Below are 23,287 nucleotides of genomic sequence, written 5' to 3'. Positions count from 1 at the left end.
ATGATTATATCAAATTATTTAATAATGCTCAATCAATCAAAACGCATCACTTAAAGTTTAAAAGTTTGTGTTTGGTCGATCATGTCTCTGTTGTCTCTTGATTATGAATCTGGTATCAGTGGAAAGCGTGTTTATTTTTAGGTCTAACCACAATCCCATTTTTAAGGATCATACTTTTGGAGGATCAAGACATCTGAAATTTTGGCAAGGTCACAAAAAATGTGCCTAGTGTCCAAAACATTAAACAATGCTTCCTTCATGTGCTGTTATGACTCAGCTGTTTTCGGTTTGGGGTCATTTTGAGAGTTAGCTCTTGATTGTCAGCCCCTGCTGGTTGTAAAGAGTACAACATATGGACAAGCATTAGACAACCCAGTGCTAATTGTTGCGCCGATGGATTTACAGCATCCATATGACGCATCGCTCACACAAGATAAGTTTAGCCATAATTACCGACTGACCGGACTTCCCTGGCAAACTTTCTATATGCCTTTGATAATAATAGCATTTTGTTGACTTGGTCATCCTATGTGAGTGTGACCTCCTTTCTGTCTAGTCAACCAGTGGTAGTCTGTAGGTAGCCATATGGTCCATGACCAATTAACTAGAGTACATACTGTGATGTGTGTGTATCGATGGAGGGACGGGACCTAATGGGGTTAGTGTATCAAAACACATGTTGCTGCACTCTATGATTCTGAGAGAAAGTGGGTCAGTTTGAACAGAAAAAAGTTGGTACTACTAAAATTTCCTGTATGATACGATTTGCATTGCTCAAACTAATTGTTTGCATTTCCTATTTTCTTTGCAGACTATTGTGTATCTGATAACTTTGCCATTCTTGCCATTTTACATTTATTCACTTGTTAAACGACAGATGTTGTTGATGATGTTTTTTTTTAATGTATACAAGTGTATTTCAATGATCACAGGAAATCATACGGGGACTTTAGATGCTGTATAGAATATCAACCTGACATGGAAACGTTTGGATGAGGAGACAAACAGACAAGAGGAATACGTTTTTAGTGCTGTAATTTCTCTGTAGCCATGAAATAAACAACTGAACTCTATGAAATTTGAACAAGCGAAATAAGAAAAAAAAAAATGACTTCCTCATTTCCTTGGTGTTCAACATCTGATTAAAACGCATTTGTGTAATTTTTGTGATGGACCATGAAGGGTGTATTTGGAGAGTGTCAGACGAAAAAAAAAAAAAAAAAAAAACTTTTAAAAACAAGTGGAACATCCTGTTTAGACAGTGAAAAGTTAATTTGGCAGCGGGAGCTGGTGTGCGGAGGGGATGCTTCACGGATGTCTCCCTGAGTGTCCGCGCATGTGTTTGCCCACTGGCAGATGTGTTTACACGTGAACATGCATGCATGCATACATTGTGTTCCCCCATCAGCCGGGTGATAACTCAGACGTGGCCTGATGCAGCGTCACAGTGGAAACTTGTGGCTGGTAAGTGCGACACCGACACGCCGCACAGCAGTCAGAGCTTCCCCCCTACCGACGCTCCCTTGCAAAGGTGCATATTTCTTTTGTCTTCACAGTTTTGAAATGGTTTGCCATTACATTCTGTCAATCAGAATTTAGCTACCTGTAAAATCAAATAATTTGATAAATTTATCACACTATCACAGATCTGCGATGTTGCACTTGAGATGTTGACAAAACAATACGTTTTTGCAAGGCTGCAACATTAATAAACTGTATGTGTAAAACTGCACTGGAACTTGGTTTTTCAGGACAGGTCTTGACTCTTTACAGACTCTACTGGTTCACCAATGTAATAACCTTGGTGAACTCAGATTAATCAGATATTAAAATAGTATACCAGTGGAACATTTCCATCAGTTTCAACTTGTCTGGTTTTCAAAAAAAAGCCGTCACGCCCTCAAAAATCATATAATTTAAATAGAAATCAAAATTAGGAATAAGAGTCACAGGCCACTCACAGAGGTAAAATATTCCCATCACCTGCCTCGATCTGCACCTCTCCTTCCCGCTGTGCCTCCCTCCTCCTCCAGTCCAAAGTCCGAGCGTGAGGATCAGCTGATCTGTCCAAGCGTGTATAAAAGAGGCTCTCCGCTCGGCACACAGCAGAGCATCAGCCATCAGCCAACGGGACACACTCATCCTTTTTTTCTTTTAGGTCAATAGTCTAATTCGGCGTGACTTAAAATAAAATGGCTTTAAAAGGCTTTAAGTATATACATAACTCCGTAACATCTCCGAGGCTGTTTTCCTGCAGGCAATGAGGAGACCTCTTGAACTTTATCTGTGAATGCCCTGATAAAACTGTCTGTTTATAGACCTCATGCCAACTGCACTGACAAGAGAACGGAGCACTGACCAGGACTTTGTTTAAAAAACAAACTTGTAAGTATGTTGCCACCTCTTTTTAATACCTGAATTTTACTTGCATGCACTGTATATATCAAGGAATTGTTGCTCTGATTTAAACTTGAGCTGGGTTTAGACCCTAAATTTTGGCTTAAAAATGTGTCTGCAGATACCCTGATGCATGATAGGTGTTTAGGATAAAGACGTGAAACAAAGGTGTTTCCTGCTACAAGAGTGAAAGCCTTTGTCTGCCTTTGTCTCCTGCAGCGCGATGGATTTGCTTCACAGCTCCGGTGTCAGCAGCACGTACTACCTGCAGACCCACTTCAGCCACTGCCAGGACTACTTCCTGTCGGTCTCCGTCGTGACCGATCTGCACAACACCTTCTTCCTTTTGTTCCCCATATGCTTCCATGTGCGGCAGGTTGAGGCCATCAAGCTGGTGTGGGTGGCGGTGGTGGGAGACTGGTTGAACCTGATGCTGAAGTGGTGAGTTGTGGCACTGAGGTCACGATGCCCCTGGTTCCCGGTTGGATTTCATTGGGTCAATGCATGTCTTGAAGGCTTCTGTTTGGCGATCGACCTTATTGGTGGGTCCAGGAGACGGATTACTACAGGAACTCCTCTCAGCCAATCATAGAGCAGTTTCCCATGACCTGTGAGACGGGCCCAGGTAGGTCCATATCTTTTGGAGTGACGGAAGTAATCACCAGTTCGTCAATTCTCGAATTAAGCTCCACTTTCTCCCATGACAGGAAGCCCATCGGGTCATGCCATGGGGACTGCGGCTGTCTACTACACCCTAATGTCTGCTGTCCTCACTACAGTCCTAAAAGAAGAAGGGCATCAGGTCAAGAAATGGTAAGCCAAATGTCAGGATTGTTATTGGAAAAAGCCCAGCCAGTGATTGGAGAAATGACCTCCCAAATGTCTCTCCTCCAGGTGTATGCGTATCTCGCTGTGGACGCTGTTTTGGTGTGTGCAGATTTGTGTGTGCCTCTCCAGAGTTTTTGTCGCTGCTCATTTCCCGCACCAGGTCATTTCAGGAGTTATCATAGGTATGTTGAATTTGCAATGTAAGTCTGTTGGAATTGACTAAGATACCCATCTGGTGGAAAGCCCATAGAAAACACTTTTTGAATATGAAACAGGACAGTGCAAATCGTCTGTCAAATAGACTCATCTAGGGTGTGGCTGCCAAATCAGGGCTTCTCATTGGTTCTATGCTTATTATATGACACTGTGTCACATACCTCTTTACAAACAATGTGTTTTGACACAGGACCTAAATTAATTAAGATCTCACTGTGCTACAGGTGATCATACACAGTCTTAATTGTCTACATGACAAATTCTTCACATTTGGCAACACTGGGTTTTTCCACTTATGTGTTTGTTTATCTTTTTGATTAAAGAAAATTCTGCATTCGCTTTATTTGTAATTATTGCAGAATTATTGGAAAATTCATCAAATTCATCAGCCTTTATTCCTTTATCCGTTTGTTCCTCATTGAAGATTTTTCCTCCCAGTCCTCTGACACCAGTTCTTTCTACGAAAAGAATATCTCCCATTGAAAGTTTGCAGGAAGGATGAGCAATTCGGTTCTGAATGCAATGCAAGCTGCAACCATGAACGCAAATGAATTTTCAAAAGTCACTACATATATTACTGTGACAGAATATTTTCTTTCCCTCCTCAGGTATCCTGGTGGCCGAATCTTTGAGCAGGGCCAAGCAGATCTACGCAGCCAACCTGCACTCCTACCTGCTGACCTCAGCGCTCCTGCTCTCCCTGGCTCTCCTATTGTATCTGCTCCTTAAGCTGATAGGCATCGACCTGCTCTGGAGTGTGGAGAAAGCCCTGTGCTGGTGCCAGCGAGCAGAGTGGGTCAGCGTGGACACCAGTCCTCTGGCCAGCCTCTTCAGAAACACTGGGACCCTGCTCGGCCTCGGTCTTGGCCTCCACTGCCCTCTGCGCGCCCACGTCAACAGGGTGGTTTCGGCCAGGGGTGCTGAGGCACCCTTGGGGTGCTACAGGCTGACTTGTTTGTGCGCAACCCTCGTGCTGCTGCAGCTCTTTGACTCTGCCCTCAGACCACCGGTCTACAGTGGAATTCTTTTTTATGTTCTGTCCTTTTGCAAGAGTGCCACTGTGCCACTGGCTACCGTGGCTGTCGTACCCTTCTGTGTCACTGCAGCACTGGGATTGAAAGACTAAAGGTTCTACGATGGGGCTGGTGTAGATTATGTCTGCAGTTGGATAAGCAAACACCCGTTCTTGGTTTCAAATATTGTTAATAAGTTATAGGAAAAAAAATGCACATGTTATCTAAGGTGTCAGTTATTTTACATTGTATTTTTGGAGCATTGCTAAATATATATTTACTACAAAATGATAATTGTGTATACATTGCAAGTTTGTATATTTTTTGGAAGGATGGTTCACGTTGATGTTGTAAAAATAAACAGTTAAAGCTAGTAAGAGCTCGTCTTTTCTCACATAAACTTGATGGAGGGATAGCTTTTGAGGCAAGAGTGGCTAATTTGCCCAGGGATATTTTGATGAACTAAATAACATTACATTCAAGATTCGTAGTCTTGGGGGCCATCAATCAGACTTTTTTTTTTTTTTTTTTTTACTTTTGGCTAATGCAAGCCAAATACTTTTTCAATCCAAATGCTGTTCTCTGTCTCCCTCTTGCGGTTAATGTAATGAACAGGTAGCAACATACGTGTGTGCGCGTGCGTGCGTGCGTGCGTGTGTGTGTGTGTGTGTGTGTGTGTGTGTGTGTGTACACTGAAAAGTAGAATAAAATAGACATATAAGGCACCAGGGCCTGTATGATGAAGACTATAGCGAGTTAGTATTTAGGTGACGATCTCATTCTTCCCCCCCTTTACGTATTAAAGGTCATTTAAATTGAGCCTTTACACAATTAGATCGGTTAACCCGGAAGCTCATTTCATTTTTAAGTGTATTAACTAACTCCAGCGTTAGCTCGGTACATTGCTACGCGCGACTCTGTCTCCCTCTTGCGGTTAATATACGCGCTACATCGCATGAGCGGCGCTGTATTTATTTTTATTTTTTTTAAAAGCGGAAACGACCTCAGTTCCGGACACATGGTGCGGGGTGGGCGTGGCCAACGCGCTAAATCACAGTGCAGCCAAACGGGTGAGATTAACCCAAATAGCCTCCGTCGGTCGGACCAAAACACCGCTTCCACGTCGAGTGTAACATGTTTTAACGCTCTGGCAGGCGTCGCCATGGACTTCTACATCAACCTGAGGGTGAATTTCAGGGGGAATTCCAAGAATTTCCTCCTGTCTGGATCTGAAACCAAGAGCTGGGAGTCGATGGAGGCCATGGTAAGAGAAGAGGCCTGTTGTCAAACGGCAGCGGCCGCAGCATCACACTCCCTCAGACTGTAGCTACCGGTTGTGGCTGTTGACATAGGTGTGTCACATTGTTGTGTTGTGCTGTCTCTCAGGGACACGTAATACGATCCGCATATTTACGGTGAGGAAAATAGAGACGCCGCTGGCTAAAGGAGGCATTAGCATCTTGTGTTATTGGAGCCTAAATGCTTTTATAAAAAGCCCGTTTTCATGTATCGTCAGCCTGACAGCAGAGAGGTAACACGGTCGTGGAGGACACTCTCCGGTCCACACAGGATTATGAATGCGGTGTGCCATCACGGAAACACCGCCAACCAGCTCAGCACAAACCTGAGCTCAGCTGCGTGAGTCACACGAACGAGGCTTTCAAAGAACTTGTGGCTAAAATCGAATAATACAACCAGGCGCCGAGCCAAGTGAAGTCAGCGTCAAGCTAGCAGCTAATCTTCTTCTTCTTCTTCTTCTTCTTCTTCTTCTTCTTCTTCTTCTTCTTCTTCTTCCAATGTTTGTCCACACTTCTCAGTTGTAACGATGGCGATGATTATAATAGGAGGAAGGCGACGACGAAACGTTGAAGCTGTTTTTTATTTATGTTAATGCGTTTCATTTCAGTTGCACGCAGTGGAAGAGAAGAGAGCCACGGAGCCCCCCCACCTTAAGTAATGATGACTAAACACACCGAGTACATCTGAGGGAAAAAACACATGTCTGCATATAAACAGATGAGACACAGTGTTGTTGGGATTACTCCATAAAAGTAATCCAATAACTGATTACTCAAATAGTAATCTAATTACTCCTCTGACTACTTTGTTTCATAAGTAATCAATTACTAATTACTTTAGTTTGGAAAAAGATAAAGTGACAGTGCTTGTTTTGGGGCATTGTCGCATATCGATGACGTTGCATGTTTGGCTGCACCATCAATCTGCAACATCATTGTTTTTGGTTGTTTTTTCTAAATTGCAGGCGTTTTGTGGATCATAAGACATTTTTAGCTTGCAGAATATTTCGGAAAAGTTACGGAATCGTTACTTGATAAATTCTGTTATCATTGCCATTTTTGCCAGAGTAATTTCGTTACATTACTCTGTTACTAAAAAAAAAAAAAGTAGTTTAATTACAGTAGTGGATTACTTAGTAATAGATTACTTGCCAACACTGACGAGACGACGACATGTGATTATTGCAGTTTCAGTTTTTTTTTCCTCTTGTCATGTTGTTGTTCCTCGGGTCATGTGTTTGTTCCAAGCTTGAGATTAAACAGAAATCTCCACAAATTGCAAGCCAAGATAGCCTGACTTGCATTTGTTTGGCACAAATAACTCTTGATTATTGTAATGACAAACAAAAAAAACGCTGAACAAGATTGAAGCAGGTCAAGCAGGTCGTGCACGTCCCCCCTCCCCCCCCCCCCACCCCTACATTGTGACAGGAACGACTCCATTTAAGATCACCTCTTGTGCTTTTCAGAGAGCGAAGGCTTTAACACTTCGAAAATCAGCCCTTTCGATGTCATAAAGGGCACCGACACCTCTGCCGGGAGCCATCGCCGCCTTAAGGCCGCCTGCTTCCAAACACGTGAAATGTTTGACTGCCTCAGTAAAAAAAAAAAAAAAAATGGGATACGGCCGTCATGGCTAAAGACAAATGTTTGTGAAGGAAACAAAACACCTTGCACGTGTGTCAATATTAACAGAAGAGATTCACGGAAACCCTTTCGTCATATCTGTGCAGGCTGGGCTGGTGGCTGACTGCTCCGTGGGGAGGAGGAAAAGAAAGAGGTTACACTGTTGTGGTTGGCCACTCACTCTCAGACTTGGTGTTTAGTGGCTGCTATTACTCACAGATTCAAATGAGATGCAGTCGGTTCCAGTCAGAAAAAGTTCCCCGCCTACCGCAGGTGGCCCACGTGTGGACTCTGCCACCCTCCGAACAGTGTCGGCGATGAGTCACCGAAGACTTTGGCGTTTGGTCAGCTGTCCCAGTTTATGCTAATGTTGTTTTTCCTTTCTTCCCCTTTGGTGCCGAAAAATAACACGTCACTGATTACGCCACCGTTGAGCACGTACCGATCTGGCCAAACTGTGAAACACTCTTTACCGTAATCTCACTCTTTACCGTAATCTTGCTTCACATTTTGCGGGATTTACATTTTGCAGGCTGATTTTTTGACCTCATGCACCATTTAGACTACTGATGGAATACTTTAACTAAATAAATGATAAAAGTTTAACAGATCAATGTTGACAAAGAATAAGGAAACACTTCATAAATAAATAGCAACTGTTCAAGCCTCCGTTTTTGCATCTATGCCCTCAGCTCTCCACTCACTGAGAGGTCTCCATGCAATCTGAACTGCACAACATAACGATTCAACATCTTTGTGAAACATTTTATGTTATTTGTGCACTTTCTCTGTTGCACTTTGCTCCCGGCCTGTTTTCAGTCTGAACAGATTTCTGGCTTCCGCTCCTTTTTTTTTTTAGACTTTTAAGACACTTTGGAGACGCAGGGCATTGTTTGCCGAAGACGTCGTCTCGAAGCTTCTCCAGCCAATCGTCCGCCTCCGTCCAGGCGCGTCCTCTCGCGTCCTCGTCTCTCACACCGACTCACTTCACGTCGTCTCCGCTACATCCGCAAACCTCTGCTCTGCTCTGCTCCTCCTCCAGGCCTCCTCTGCCTGCCACTTCCCACCTCTGCATCCTTACACCCCATAATATCCACCGTCCTTCCTCGCAGACGCCTGACGTGCGCCGTCCCTCTGATCATCCCGGTCCTGATCCTCGCTAAATTACATGAACTATCAGCAAACGTTGTTTTTTTTTTCAAAGAAAAGTTTCTCGGCAGACTCGTCATCCTCAGCCCTAACCCGACCTGCGTGTGCGTTTGTGTGTGCTGTGCAGGTGAAGCGCTCGTTCGGCCTGTGCAGTCTTCAGCTGACCTACTTGGATGAAGAGAACGAAGAGGTGAGAGATTCTCTTCCCTGCGGTTTTAGGGGGCAAACACACACACACACACACACACTGAATGGCAAAAGTTGCACTTGCACACTGATGTGGCAAAAGCTAAAAGCCGAACAAACGTGGATGCGTTTTTCCGTTTAGTGCCATTAATGCAGACGCAGCAGGAAGGTCGCCTCCAGTGCTGTGTAACTCCAGTGGCTCTTGGCTTCTCCTCAATGTGTCGGGTGCACATTTCTCATCATGGTGCAACGCTTTTGCACGCTCAGACATCTTTAGTCTTACCTTTAAAACACATGTCTGTTAAGCTTACAAGTTTGAATTCACAGGTCCAAGCAAAGTGTTCTGCGAGGTAAAAAAAAAACAACTAAAAAAGAACTGTGTCAACGTCACATTTGGTTGAAAAGAATAACGCGACCAATTCTGGCAATAAACCCTGCCAGTGTGACGTCGTAAACTAATGGCAAGTATCCTCTTTTTCTCTTTTAGGTGTCCATCAACAGCCAGTGTAAGTAAACCTGTCTTGTAAAAAAAGAAAAAAAAGTCTGACCTGCAGAGGGATCGAGCGTGTCTGATTGGAATGAGTCACCGAAATTAACATTTTACCTTTCAGTGACCTGAAAATAAAATGAAACCAGAAGTAGACTTGTGGGAGTTTAGAGGTTTACCAGAATGAGCGCGCTAGCATTTCTTTATTTTTTGCTTTGAAAGAAAAAAAAAAAAGAAAAAAAAATGGGGACTGTGGGCTGATATCTGTATGACTTCATCTGATCTTGAATCATGAAGTTCACATCGCAGGCGTTGCAGATTGCTTACAGCAGTTAAATATAAAAAAAAATTTGCTCATATGGATTTCTCTTTATAGCATTAAATGTAAATCATAAGATTGTTCCAGAAAATATTAATGTGAATCTGTGATTTTTTTTTTGGGGGGGGGGGGCACTTAACATCCCACCGTAATCACATAAATCCTGAAATAACCTCATAATACCATCATACACTTCCCACTCAAATGTGTTGTGTCAATTGTGGAGTGCCAGTGTGTACATTTCTAAGTGAGTTTGTTTGGAATTCAATGTTCTCTCCTTTTATTTCAGTGGAATACGAGGAAGCATTAAAGGTACGTCGCATCAAAGCACGCCCATTCGCTCAGTCTCTGTGTCAAGTGAGCATTAAGAGACGGAGACGAGGAGCAGCAGCAAAGCTCTTACAGAACTGGCACCGGCCCGAATGTCTCGCTCACCTCTTCCTCTCTGGCCCAACCAGAGCGCGGCCAGACAGGGCAACAGACTGCACATGAACGTGTACGAGACCCGGGGGCAGCCGGCGAGGGTCCCCATCACCAAGATGAGCGGAACGGAACCCAAGAGGGGCTTCAGGCCCCCGCAGCACTGCCCGGCGCTGGCGCAGGTGGTCAGTCGCAAAGTGCAGGCGGCGGTGCCGGAGCAGGGCATGGTAAGACTCGCTCTCTCTCCCTGTGCCGTCCTCGCTGCAGCCCATTTATGTCAACGGTGCTTAAAGACTATTAAAATAAACTGTTCGAATGTTTACTCTGTATTTGTTGTATGTTTTCATTATTTGTAAAGAGATGTCTTATCATTTTAGGGCTGCAACGATTAGTCGACATAATCGATTACATTGACAACCAATGCATCAGTTTTGCTGTTCGCATCCATAATTGTACATTTTCTTCCTGCCTGTGTCACTTTTCATGGATGAGTTTGACAGCGTGGTTGATTGTTGCCTTATTACTGCAAGAAAAACAACATTTTACTTCAATACCAACTTTAAAGAGTTGAGTTGAGTTACAGTCGGGCATCCAGTTGGAAACGGCCATAAATAGCCACCGATATCGTTGACATCTATTTTGTTGTAGGTGTCAATATAATATCCTACTGGGTGAATGTCGTAAATCCTTTCATTCTTTTTTTTTTAGCCGCAATTTGCAAACAAACTTAACATTTTGTCACACTACAATGTTCAAAGGGTTTCTTGGTGTGCAGGTTTTGACCTCACTTGTCTTGGTTTGTGGTCCAGGTGATCATGAAAGAGATAAAGGGCACCAAAGAAGAAGACAAGACGCCCCCTGCCTGGTTCACCTCCTACATGGAGAAGGTAAGAACAGCGACGAGAAGCCGACCGGGGGGGGGGGGTCCGCGAGACCTGAGGTCACCGTTGTGACCGCCTCCTCCTCCACACCTCCGTCCCACCATCCTCCCACCTTCCTCTTCCTCTGCCTCGTTGTGCAGTTCAAGGACCAGGTGGTTCGCGAGGCGGTGGAGAAGATCTGCCGGGAGTTCTCGGGACAGTGCTGCATCCACAAGCCCCTGGGGGGAGGGGCCGGGGCGGTGGGCGGAGCTGGAGGTCGAGGGGAGGCGGTCGGAGGGGGCGAGGCCCAGCAGGTCCCCGAGGTGTCGTCCTCCGCTCTGCCCGGAGCGCCCACCTCCTCCACGCCTCCCTGCTCCTCCTGCAGGGGGCAGACCACTGGAGGCGGCTACCAGTGCAGGTGCGTAGTGCAAAAAAAAAGAAACTAATACAAAAATATTAATACAAGAATACAACTGGAAGGAACTGAAAAGGTGCAGGCAGAAGCCATAGCTTATATGTTGTCTAAACCCATTTTACATGATTCAAAATGTGACACCAAAACAAAACATAAGGAAACAGACATAAAAATTAAGTCATATGTTTACACCACAATGCGTAAACCAAATGAAACACTGCCATCAATAATAATACACCTGATGTCTGATGTTTTAGTCTCATTTATTTTTTTGTGTGACAGTGCATGTTGATGAACATGTACAGTAAATGTAAATATGCTAGAATTAGGCCAAAGGCTACTTTCCATCTGCAGTCCCTGGCAGGTCAGAAGAAAAAGCAATACAACGGCAGATGGACGAATGGAAAATACAAAAATTAATAGGATAGAAGAATTGGACAACTGACACTGACAAAGTAACAAAGAACACCAAGAGGAGACATACAAACTTAAGATTTAAAATGAGTGCTGACCGATCTGATTTCCTTTAAGCCACTTTTTTAGAATGACTTTAAAGTGTTAAATGTGTGACTGTCTCTTACTGGGCCTGGAATCTCACTCCAGACCTCAGAACCTTTGACTGATAACAGCTGGCATTGCCATAGATCTCGCTGTTTTTCATTCTCAATGCTTTTTAATGCTCTTCTCTGCTCTGTTTGGCATTTTGAGCTCATGTTTGCATTGATGTAAAAACACCTTATAAAGTCTATATCTGTTTTGTTTTTTTGTTCTTTTTTTTGTCGCTTGAGCAGTCTTACTCGCTTGAGTATGTATGAAAAGTTTCGATACTCAAAGTGACCAAGGCGTTGGGCCACTTGACAGAACTGTTGCTGTCAAAGTGTTGGGTTCAGTTATTATTACAGTTCTTTTGGGCAAAAATATTAAAAGAAAAAAAATGAGTTTCTGCTCTAAAAGCGGATGAACCAGAAGTCAGCAGGAGCAAACATTCTTTTTACTTACAGTTGTAGGCCGTAGTTCTCATTTACGTTTCTGATCATTTTATATTCAAACGTCGCCGTGAGCGATCTGCTGTGCTGCAGCTTCTTTGCGCTTTCACTTCACGGTTGACAGAGCGAATGGGAAGGAACCGAACAGGTTCTGACCTCATTTCCCCGCAGGGCAAGATTCACTTTCCCTTTCCTCGCCGAGTCTTGACTCGGCTGCGCTGCTCGTTTCCCCTCCAGTGTCTGCACCTCCTGCACTCTGTGCGAGCCCTGCAGCTTCTCCCACGACCCCAGTCACAACCTGGTGAGAGCCAGGACCCCTCTGTCCATCCCGGAACACGGGTCGCCTGCCCCGGACCACAGCAGGTAGGAATCTGGGGAGTCGTTTTAGCGAGTTGAATTGATAATAGCTGAACAGGTAAGTGTTGACAGCGGTTTCCTCTTGTTGCCCAGGTTCTACAGGAGAGGCGATCGCAGCTTCCGGAAGGCGGAGAAGCAGCGGCTGAAAGCCGAGAAGCGGCTGCTGAAGGCCGAAGTGAAGGAGATCAAGAAGCAGCTGCGGATGGAGCGGCGGGGCATCCAGTGGAGCTCCTCCCACATCGACGGGAACTCCTCCCCCGTCCTCCTGCAGCCGCGAGCCACCCAGCACAACAGCCCCGAGTGAGTCACGACACGAAATGTGTTAATGGAAACAACTTATTGTGTTTTTTTTTTAACCTAAAATGATTGAAGTAAACCTTTGTAATGAATAGCAGGGATTCTTGCCTCTGCATCATTTTTTGCTTATTAACTTTCCCGATTGTGAACGTCAAATAAAAATCAGCTTCAGCATTCGGTGAGCAGAGTTTTCTCCTTGTCGTCCAAAGGCGTCCAAAGCGTCCCTGTCCTCTGGTGGTTCCTGCCATGACAGCGGCCTTCCTGGACGAGAACCTCCCCGATGGGACCCGGCTACGCCCCGGCACCAAGTTTATCAAGTACTGGAAGATGAGAAACACGGGGACGATGAGCTGGAACGCCGACACAAAGGTAAGAAACTTCTTCGCTTCGTTCTTCCGCGGCGGCGGCGGCCGAGCGCCCGCATGAAATATTCAGCAATCGACAGTAAATGAAAAGCTGAAACCCACCCAAAGCAAATCCTCTGGCTCGTCCCTTTGAGGCTGCCTGAGCAAAATGTTTAACTGCCCTTTTTGGCACAACCATGGCATTCCTTTATTTCCAAGTAGATGGAAAAAACAAAAGGCCAGCACACAATCACCTTTTTGTCACCTGTTGAATGTCTGTGGGAAGCCCAGGAAGCCAGTCTGTTGTTTGGAGCCGAGCTGCTCCTCCTTGTAGAGCACTTTCACCAAATTCCAAGCTGCTGAAATTCAATGTACCAACTGAATTACAAGAAAACAAATGAAACCATTGTCCGCATTTGTTGTTTGGTCTCTTTCTCGTTGCTTATTTGCGAGTCATCACCAGTGTGCTGTTTTATCAGTGGAGAGCGTTTCAACAATCTCCCTCCGGTTCTTCCAGTTTAGCAGAGTTCGCTGGTGCTAGGCTAGCACAAGTCAACGCTTTCTGCTAGCCTTGCCAATAAAAAAACAATCTTACCCGCTACTCAGTGCTCCCAAGGCAAATTAAATTAGAGCGCCAGAGTATCCATGCAAATGTCCAAGTTAATAGAGTGATGTTGGAATCGACCGTCGCGCCGCACTGCATTTTGAGGGACTGGTTCTCCACTGATAGTGTGACTAGCAACACCTGCTAACGTGGAAAAATGAGATCCTGTTTCCAAAATTCCGAACCCCTCCGCTCTGTAACAATCAGTCAGAAATGGACGTCACTTTCTGCCTTCTCTTCTCGCAGCTGAAGTTCATGTGGGGGAACCTGGCGGTGGGTTCGGGGGACCGCTGGAGAGAAGTGTCCGTTCCCTTCCTGCAGCCCGGACAGGTGAGGCGGCGACGTCGCATGCAGATTCCCGGTCCACTTTTCACCCTTGCTGATTTTTCTGCTTGCCACACCAACCATAGTAAAGTGTGGTCACCACGTCTTGTCTGTGTCTGGGTGGTAGCCTAGGAGGTCATGTCCACAAACTAGTGGTCAGAGTCCCTGGCGGATGGCTGGTATCGCTAAGAGAAAGGCTAAACAGCTAGCAAGATATCGCTCTGTATCTGCTATCATTGGCAGCCGCTCAGTACGGAGAAGGCGCTGCTTTTTGTACCCATAGAGTGGATGTGGTGTCACAGTTCGGGATGTCCCGATCCGATCCGATCTTTTTTCTTACTTTGAAAAAAACTGAATCTATTGGATTCCGACTTTTCTCTTGGTGCCTTGCAAAATAAAATTGGATGGTTTGCTTCAATGATGAATCCACATATTGCTTTTCCTTACCGTTTTGTTTTATTTTGAAAATTGAAGAAGCTAGCATACTATATAAGACATATAAATGAAATAAAAAATAATAATTATGTCAAATTGTGTTTATAAAGTAAGTACATTCATTTTCCAAGTGCAATCGGAGCTCGACGATGACTTCACCCTTTGCTCAGTAAATGCAATGTAGACTCTTGTCTAGTTGGAGTGCGTGCCAAGGCTCGGCACCCCTTGTCATTCGTTCTGCTTTGTTTTTCTTGAGATGCCGAATTACATGAGTTGTGCTGTAGGAAGCTGCGTCGCTGCCGCCACGTGAAGCCATGAGCTTGCAGGCTTTGCATTTGGCTTGCGGGTCTGCGCTCGCCTTCCGGCTCGTAGAATCGCTACTCGGCCGACGCAGCCGCGTTGTTTCCCAACGTGGCGGCGTGCGGCCTTGGCGGAAACCTTTGATCTCAATACGTCACACGTCTGTTCGGAGCGCAGGCCTGTAAAGGGCAGAAAGAAAAAACTATGGATGTATAACATTATTGATGTATTTCAAGATCGGATCGGGGATTTTGAATGCAGATCGGCCGATCGGCGATCTAATGGAATATACTAGGATCGGCATTCCGATGCAAATGATCGGATCGGGACGTCCCTGATCACAGTGTTGCTGTGAGCCTCCTGAGTGTGTGTGGACATCGACTGTTGTACAAGCACAGATGTATCTGATTGACTGAATGGATGAATAAAGTACTTCAAATGTGTGTGTGTGTGTGTGTGTTTCCAGGTGGGAATCGTGAACGTGGCGCTGTGCGCCCCCTCTGTGGAGGGCTCCTACACCTCCCACTGGCGCCTGGCCCACGCCGGGGAGCAGTTCGGGCCCAGGGTGTGGTGCAGCATCGCGGTGGACCCCCTGGCCCCTGCACCCATGCTGGCTGACGGGATCCTGGTCTCACCCTGCGTCACGCCACAGGTAGGACCGAGCCAGGGTCGCGGGGGGGGGGCGTCGACGTCCACGACGGAGAACAGAACCGCTGAGATGTAGAGGGTGGACCCGCTGATGGCAGTGACGTCGCTCGTCTCGTCTGCAGGGTAAGAACCCAGTGGCCAAGGATGGGAAAGCCTGCGCTGTGGCTGCAGCAGGGGCAGGGGCAGGGGCGGCAGCTGCGGACCAACCGCTGCTCTCTGTGGACCAGGAGGAGTATTACATCCCGTCTGTGGACCTGCTCACCGCTCAGGTAACGGACGAATCCTGTCGAACTGCTGCACACCCGGAAAAAAAGGCTCCGCGTTATTGTTAGAATAAGTGTGAAAGAATAATAATTTAAATAGAAGAGCTTGTCTCGTGGGTTAATGTGTGCGGACATAGAAGAAAAATATTAATTCACGTGTTGTGTAAATTGTTGTGAGTCCAAAACTCCTTTGCACATATTCACACACATCCCTCTGCTCAGTGCAGCTTGGTTTCCATTGCAGGTTTTCGCAAAATAAAAGCGATATTTCTTAAAAAAATCCAAAAGGTAGAATTGCGCTTTGCACGCATTTCTGTTGACGGCTGTTTCGTAATTCTTTTCTTCTCATCGTGAAATCTCATCACCTGCAAGACGCTTGTTTTTTTTGGAAACTCAGGTGTTTCCATCCCCTTTTTTTGTGGTGCTAAATGCCTGCCTGTGTCAGTCTTGCCTCACACTGCCTCTGTGACTCCTCAGGACCTCCTGTCCTTTGAGCTGCTGGACATCAACATTGTGCAAGAGCTGGAGAGCGTGCCCAACAACACCCCTGCTGGTGAGTTGCATGTGCCTTGACAATTTTTTTTCTTTTTTTTTTTTTTTTTTTTCCTTTCAGAGAGCACAATGACTCATTGTTCACCAGCTGAAAAACTGGACCCTTTCCTTTTTCCATTTCCCGCGCAGACATGACTCCGTGCATGTCCCCGCTGCCCCAGGACGGCCACCTGCAGGACAAGAGCAGCCCCTCGCTGGGTCTGATCCAGGAAGAGACCGAAGTCATCAACAGCATCATGGGTAGATGAATAAACCAATGAGAAAAATGCCAGGAATAAAGCTTCAACTCTTTGATTCGTTTTCCTCTTTCCTCCCCCTCCCGCAGAAGCGCCCCACGGGGCGGGGCCCGGGGCCGAAGGGGGCGGAGTCCCGGCTCAGGAAGAAGGGGAGGACGACATCAGCAGCACGCAGTTCGTCTGCGAAACGGTGATCCGGTCGATGACCCTGGAGGAGGCGCCCGACCCCGCCCCCCTGCGAGGGTCCCGCTCGGTGGCGGCCAAAGGTGAGCCAGCGGACCGCAGATTGAAAGACCCAAAAGAAAAAAACCCTCAAAACATTTTTTTTTTTTTTTCTTCTCGGCCGTGCGTCCAGCTGCTCAAGGCGGCGGCGGCTCCTCCCGCTCCTCCTCTTCCTCCTCCGCCTCCTCTCTCACCTCCAAGGCGGGGCCCCCCGAGGTCCGGGCGAGTCCGGACGCCAGCCCCGGCGGCTCCGCGGGCGCCCTGAACCCGCCGGCCGCGCTCCAGGCCTCCCTCCCTCCGCCGCTGAGAGCCTCCCTGCCGGCCCCCCTGTCTGTGGCGCCGACGCTGGGCTCCTGCCCCAGCTCGGCGCCCCTGCTGCTCTACGCCCAGCCCCGAGCCACCACGCTGCAGGGCCGCACAGCCGCAGGTAGCCAAACGGTTGCGTGGCGACCGCACTTTTTTGTTACTCCCCGTCTGCTCCACACACACACACACACACACACACACACACGCCTTTTCACGGTGGCCAATCACCTGCCTCCATCTACCCTATTGGGCTGTGTTCAGACTGCAGGCGAATCTGATTCAAATCAGATTCCTTCTCAAATCCAATTTTTAAGGTTGACTGTCTAAATCTGGCTCTGCTCAGACTGGACCTCAGTATTGACCCATATGTCAAAACCCATTGGTGTGTTGGGTAGCTGTTCACACTGAGCGACGGGGCTGTCCAAATGCCAAAATGTCCAAAAAACATTTTGCAAAAAAAATGGGATCTATGTGGTTTGTGGCTGTTCACACTGCAGAAGATTCATTCCAGGTTTCAATCTGGATTGGCTGAAAATGGGGTTTTGGCTGGCAGTCTGACCGACTGACCTCACCTTTCACCACGTCCATGAAGCTCCTCCCTGCTCTTCCTCCGGGGCCTCCTGCCTGCCGCTTGAAGCTTCGCCATCCTTCCACCCCATAATACTCCACTGTCCTTCTCTACATGTCCAATTTGTACGGTCCAAACCAACTCAGTCTGGCCTCTCTGGCTTCTGCTTCTCCAAGACATCTAATATTCTCATTCCTTTATTTTATTTATTTTTTAAATCATATTTTATTGAGTCACAGTCAGGTTTGGTTATTACAGTTCAGGCAGACAGATTTTACTTTCTTGGGTAACATTTATGCTAATATACTTGGTGATTTCCCCCACCACCCACCTCTAATTATATAATTACATTGGAGGAAAATATGATAAATGAAAAAAATATATTAATAAAAATCAAGTAACTAAATTAGATCAATCGAAATAAAGAAGAAATAAATGTAACAGCCGCCTGCATTTTAATGATGTCACTCAAAGGGAAGATTTCCATCTCTGCTCCCTCCAGCTCTGGCCTCCTGTCTTGGCTTTGGCCATCCAGACTTCAGATTCTAAGCCAGGGACGGCCAAGCTGTGGCTTTTTAATCCGGCCCGCCCAACATGAATAGCTTACAGTAATGGCAATTAAGTATTAAAATAGCTGTGTACTCAATACCGTGGGGCTTCAAAGACACCAAAGATATTTTGTGTAACGCTTTTGTTCGTTTTCAATTGACATTAAGGCACGTTCTCTCCATATTCCATGATGTATTTTTCTCCTATGAGGTCGGTCCGATCTCGAGCTGGTTCTCCAGCAGATCCATCGACTTGCAAAACTCACTGTGGACCGCCAGTCAAAAGGTTTGCCCGCCCGCCCGCCCCTGTCGCCAAACCACTCGGAGAGAGAACTTGCCGGGAGTTTCTTTCGGACTCACCTGCCACTTCCCCCCGTCTCCCGCCACAGGTGACTGCGAGAAGTCCCACGCGGAGGAGCGCGAGAGGAACCAGCGGGAGGGGAAGGAGAAGGAGGGCGAGGAGAAGAGGGAGGGGACGAGGAGTCGGTCCTCGTCCACCTCCTCCGAGGATTACATCATCATCCTCCCGGATTGCTTCGACACCAGTCGGCCACTGGGGGAGTCCATGTACAGCTCGGCCATGTCCCAGCCCGGTGACGCCCCGCCCACAAGCCCCTCGGACGCCGAGGCGGCTTCTCCGGGACACTCAACGTCAGACGGCGCCTGTGAGGAGGAAGAGGAGGAGGAGGAGGATGAGGAGGAGGAGGCAGCGGCGGCGGCGGCGGCAACGCCTCCCGGAGCGGCCGTGTCGGGAACCAGCAGCGCCAACGACATGCTATGCACGTCTCAGACGCTGGACGACGAGCCGCTGACACCCGAGGTGGTGGCGCCGCCGAAGGCCGCCGTGAATCCCAGGTGAGTCCGCAAGTGTGCAAGTACACACTTTTGTTAAGGTATTTATGGGCAGTGTATTAAAGCTTTTTACCAATTTCAAAATCACAATTCAAGCCCAATGTTACACACTGGACCTTTCAAGTGTGTCATATTAGGAGTTTTTGAGAGGAAACGGTGACATCAAGTGGTTGCATTTTAGATTGCAACGCTCTTTCGCTCACCCTCCCTCTCCCGAGCTTGCCAGTGAGCTGCGGTGGCCTTGACCCACAAACCTGGACCTGCACTACACAATGGACCTTAAAAAAAAAAGCCAAAATAAAAAAGTTGTATATTTAATTTGGCCTTGGGAGCAGTGCTTTATTTTCAACAATGCGGACTAAAAACACACGTATTGTTTATTAAACACCTACTTTCAAAAATAAAGTATTTCTTCTTTCTTTTTGAGTTTTTTGAGGAATTTGTGTTGCACTGCATTTTAAGACCTGAACCATGTCCTCGCAGTCCAGAGAGGAGCCGAGACGCTGCTGCCGATGATGCTGCCGCAGCGGCTGATGCTACTGCTGCTGCTGCTGCTGCTGCTGAAGAAGAGGAGGAAGCAGATGAATCTGACCTTTACCAGACTGAGGGTGGTAAGCATGTTTTCCACTGCTTCCTCCCAGCAGGACTCAGAAGATCCCTGGTGCTGTAGCAGCAGCTCTGTGTCTCTGGCACAGTGCAATACAAAGCTGTAGCAGGGAAGAATCAAAGGTGCTGTGGACAATTTGAAGGCACCAAGTGGAAAAAGAAAAAAATAGGACAAAGTGCTTTTCGTAACGCTCAGGACACATGCTATGTGTGCTGATAATTATTCATGTTCATAAGCACAGCCTTGATTCACCATCAACTGCCTAATCAGACAGGGGCGAGCGCTCCACCTACTGGCTTTGAGGCGTAAATGCCAAACGCGCACGGCGGAGTCAAAGTCAACCTGTTGCTTTGTCCTCTCGCAGCCGCCGCCGCCGCCGCCGCCGAGCAAACGCAGGCAGAAAACACAGAAGCCGCTGAAGACGCGGAGGAGGGCGACCCTGAGGACCCCAGGTCTCTTTACCTCCACCTTCTCATCTTCAGCTTGTTTTTTTGTTTTTGTTTTTCACCCTTGGTTTTGAGTCTGTCCAGTCAAACAAGGACCGAAATGATCATGATGGAGCTGAAGGACTGACCGCAACCTCTTTGTGCCTCCGCAGACACCCGGGCATCACCAGCGGTCTGATGAAAGGAGCTCTGTCAGTTGCGGCCTCGGCCTACAAAGCCCTGTTTACTGGACAGGGGCCCACACAGGTAGCCGGCTAGCGCTTGAATACGCATCAGGTTTCACCATCCACCGATGACGCTATTATTAGCTCATCTATTAGCTCAAGGGGGAACGTCTGCGTGGCCTGCTGGCATGAGGGAGAACAAAAAGAAATATGTCTGTAGGTTTTAAGTTAAAGCCACTAAAATTGAATAATCATTTTGTTTGCATTAACTTAGCTTAGAAAATGTACATTTATTTATTTCCAAAAGCCGCTATTTGTTTGCGATAAGCTGAATTGTGCACACTGGGGGGCTTTCAGCTCACACAAAAGATCCCAAATAATTTTTATTAAGTCTTTGAAATGTAAATAAACAGTCAGTTTTTTTTGCAGTACGATTTCTTACCACTAGACGGTGCCAAATTCAATGCAATGGGCCTTTAAATTTGATTTAGGCAAGGCAAGGCAGCTTTATTTAAGTAGCACATTTCATAGACAAGGCAACTCAATGTGCTTTACATGATTAAAACATTTTAAAAGCATTTAACAACAAAGAACCCAGCATCCAAAGGCAAAATGCAGAGAAAAGAGAGCGGTAATAAAGGAGAATAGAAATAAAAAGAGATGTCATTTAAACAAAACGTGACATGGCGACGGGTGTCCTGCATGAAATATTTATATTGGCTTCCGTCCTCTCACCCACGTCTCACCTCCCTCCGGCAGCCTCCTGTGGACGCCTCCACCAAGGACACCATGATGGCCGTGCTGGTGGAGATGGGCTTCGGCGACAGGCCGCTGAACCAGCGGCTGCTCAACAAGTACAACTACAACCTGCTGGACGTGGTCAACGAGCTCGTCCAGATGACAGACAATGACTGGTACTCCACCCGCTACTGACCGGAGGCGGAGGGCGGCGAGATCAGAGAACAGGACGTAAAATGTGAGATATTCCGTGCGAGTCCGGAGGAAACGGATGAGGAGAACAATCATTTCCGCCCATCTCTCTTTTCTTTACCCTCCCCCCCACCTCTTCCCACCTCCCCTCCGATTGGCCCAGTGGAGATTATCACTCCGTGTATCAGTGCGAGGAGGGGGTCACTTCCAACGTTCCCCATACAATACTGCCTGAAGAAGCCGCAGCGCGCCGTCTAACACCTGGACTCGTTGCACCTCGGCGTCTCGAGAAGGCACCCGCTTCCATTTCGGAAGGTGCCGCAAACAACTGCGCGATATTTTAGCCGTCGTTTTAGTGCAACTTGCAGACGCTGGCCAGCTGGCCACCGTCGGCTCGAAAGCAGCTCAGCGACTTGCTAAGCCACACGCGAGCGTACATATGTCGAGGTGTGCAGGCCGCAGTTCATGGTTCCCTAGCGTAAATGCTAACTACCTAGCACCTTTCTGCCTTTCTTTTGTCCGGGAACCTGACGAGTCGCGCAGCGTCGAAGCGGAACTCCGCCGCGAGCGTTACTCAACGTCCACGGGTGAAAGCGGCGACTCGTCGGCTTCTTCGGCCGGTGTGCTAGCTAGCCAGGCGCGCTTTGAATTTTCTGCCTTACAGTCGTGGGGCAGAGCGCCAATGCAGCAACTATGGGGTGCGTTTGGTGAAATTTGCCGGTTTCCGCGTAAGCATCCCGTTCCTGTTGGCCAGATACGTTCAAGCTGGAGCATCAGCTCAGTGGCTGAGGAGGAACCGAATGTAGCCGGTCAGCTAGCGTGCGTCTCTGATGAGTTGATTTCCTCCTAGCATTCCCTTTGTGGACATGTAGCGTAAAGCTAATGTTTAACTTGCATAAAATACTTAAAATCCACTCAATTTTTTTTTCAGAAAAAAAAAGACAAAAAGCTTTACAAAGATTTCTCTTTCTCGTTACCATTACTTAGAAATACGTGCCCATCCCCCCACACAGCAACTTTAATGGGGATTTAATAGAGACATATTAGCAGCGCTCTTGTTGAGGTTAAAATATCTATCAAGTCTTAAAAATCTCTCCGGTACGCTGAAGAGAGACCTTCCTCCGTAGACCTCCGATTCGCAAGTCTATTATCGCCCGCGTATCGTTTCAACGCGTTCGATGCCGCAGTGCGCATTGGACCGGAGGCCTTTACAGACCTGGTGGGCTTTTCATTTAAATATGTTTTAAGTATTATTTTTTTTAAAACTGCTCACTGGTCATGACTATTTTCACACAACACGCTAATATCAGGCTCTAATAATGGATTCCTAGTCCAATCAGTTGAGCCAGTTAGATCGGGGGCGGGGGGGTCTTCCTTCAAAGTCCAGAACCAACCTTGAGGCAAGGTTTCATCTCGGCTGTAAGGAAGAGAATCTCGCAAGATTTTTTTTTTTTTTGCACCTTTGCCTCTTTTTTTTTTTTTTTTTTTTATAAATTTGGGTCAAACTTTTTAATCCGGACATTTCCCTCTTTACACTTTGGTTTATTTGCGTGTGTAATGGCCTTAAAAGTCCCAGCAATTGGCAAAAGTGAACTCATCTCTCCTCCTTGGATCCAGTTTGACAGTTTGAAAGGCGACGTCGCTCACAACATCTGCCACTGGTTCCACTGGTTCCTCTGGTTCCACCCCTCGGTCGCGTACATATCGTCCTTGTCGGCTGTTTGCGAAGTCTTAAACCCCATTCTGTTTTTTTACGAGAAGTCGGGGACAAATGTGGAGGCTCTCTTCCTAGCGTTCTCGTGTCCTTCCTGGATTCCTGGACACAAAGCAGGACCTTCGCGATGGCGGCGTTCCCTCTGGAAGTCGTTCCGCGGAGGAAATTCCTACCCGTTCATAGAATTCCGTCGTCTGTCTCGCGTTTCTTCGGGAGTTGTGCGGCTCGAGGGGCGAGTTGCACCGGGGAGCGGGAGCGAGGGCGTTGCAAAGGCCGACTGGCGAGAAGACCGTGTGAAACCGTTTGTTTCTGTTGTTTTATTTGTTTTTTCTTATTTTTAATTTCACCTTTTTAGAACTCTGTCGTCGAG

At 47.0% G+C, this 23,287-nt stretch overlaps 2 protein-coding genes across 2 annotated transcripts in view; both read left to right on the top strand.

The window, feature by feature from the left end:
* Positions 1 to 2,122: 2,122 nt before the first annotated feature.
* LOC142892539 (glucose-6-phosphatase catalytic subunit 1-like) lies at positions 2,123 to 4,924 on the top strand. The gene is made up of 6 exons (XM_076032751.1): positions 2,123 to 2,385; positions 2,617 to 2,838; positions 2,913 to 3,022; positions 3,105 to 3,210; positions 3,292 to 3,407; positions 4,050 to 4,924. Exons 2-6 carry the CDS (start codon positions 2,621 to 2,623, stop codon positions 4,565 to 4,567), a joined length of 1,068 nt encoding a protein of 355 aa, XP_075888866.1. The 5' UTR covers positions 2,123 to 2,385; positions 2,617 to 2,620; the 3' UTR covers positions 4,568 to 4,924.
* Positions 4,925 to 5,494: 570 nt separating this feature from the next.
* Positions 5,495 to 23,287, top strand: part of nbr1b (NBR1 autophagy cargo receptor b) — a 17,882-nt gene continuing 89 nt past the window's right edge. The window contains exons 1-22 of the mRNA XM_076032193.1: positions 5,495 to 5,718; positions 8,655 to 8,717; positions 9,201 to 9,219; positions 9,809 to 9,831; positions 9,978 to 10,166; positions 10,749 to 10,826; positions 10,961 to 11,217; positions 12,438 to 12,563; positions 12,651 to 12,857; positions 13,064 to 13,223; positions 14,049 to 14,132; positions 15,328 to 15,513; positions 15,632 to 15,778; positions 16,250 to 16,325; positions 16,454 to 16,564; positions 16,650 to 16,824; positions 16,902 to 17,209; positions 18,594 to 19,059; positions 19,540 to 19,667; positions 20,028 to 20,115; positions 20,262 to 20,355; positions 21,033 to 23,287. The exon at positions 21,033 to 23,287 is cut by the window's right edge and continues 89 nt beyond it. Of these exons, the coding sequence (XP_075888308.1) occupies positions 5,617 to 5,718; positions 8,655 to 8,717; positions 9,201 to 9,219; positions 9,809 to 9,831; positions 9,978 to 10,166; positions 10,749 to 10,826; positions 10,961 to 11,217; positions 12,438 to 12,563; positions 12,651 to 12,857; positions 13,064 to 13,223; positions 14,049 to 14,132; positions 15,328 to 15,513; positions 15,632 to 15,778; positions 16,250 to 16,325; positions 16,454 to 16,564; positions 16,650 to 16,824; positions 16,902 to 17,209; positions 18,594 to 19,059; positions 19,540 to 19,667; positions 20,028 to 20,115; positions 20,262 to 20,355; positions 21,033 to 21,206 (3,261 nt within the window). The 5' untranslated portion in view covers positions 5,495 to 5,616 and the 3' untranslated portion in view covers positions 21,207 to 23,287. The remainder of the gene's footprint in view (positions 5,719 to 8,654; positions 8,718 to 9,200; positions 9,220 to 9,808; positions 9,832 to 9,977; positions 10,167 to 10,748; positions 10,827 to 10,960; positions 11,218 to 12,437; positions 12,564 to 12,650; positions 12,858 to 13,063; positions 13,224 to 14,048; positions 14,133 to 15,327; positions 15,514 to 15,631; positions 15,779 to 16,249; positions 16,326 to 16,453; positions 16,565 to 16,649; positions 16,825 to 16,901; positions 17,210 to 18,593; positions 19,060 to 19,539; positions 19,668 to 20,027; positions 20,116 to 20,261; positions 20,356 to 21,032) is intronic.

This window comes from Nelusetta ayraudi, unplaced genomic scaffold, assembly GCF_046127955.1.
Source record: "Nelusetta ayraudi isolate G7.1 ecotype Tasmania unplaced genomic scaffold, CSIRO-AGI_Nayr_v1 ptg000034l, whole genome shotgun sequence".
In the NCBI taxonomy this organism is placed as follows: Eukaryota; Metazoa; Chordata; class Actinopteri; order Tetraodontiformes; family Monacanthidae; genus Nelusetta; species Nelusetta ayraudi.
The sequence above is the reverse complement of the archived record's forward strand: the minus strand, read 5'-3'. Positions and strand labels throughout refer to the sequence as shown.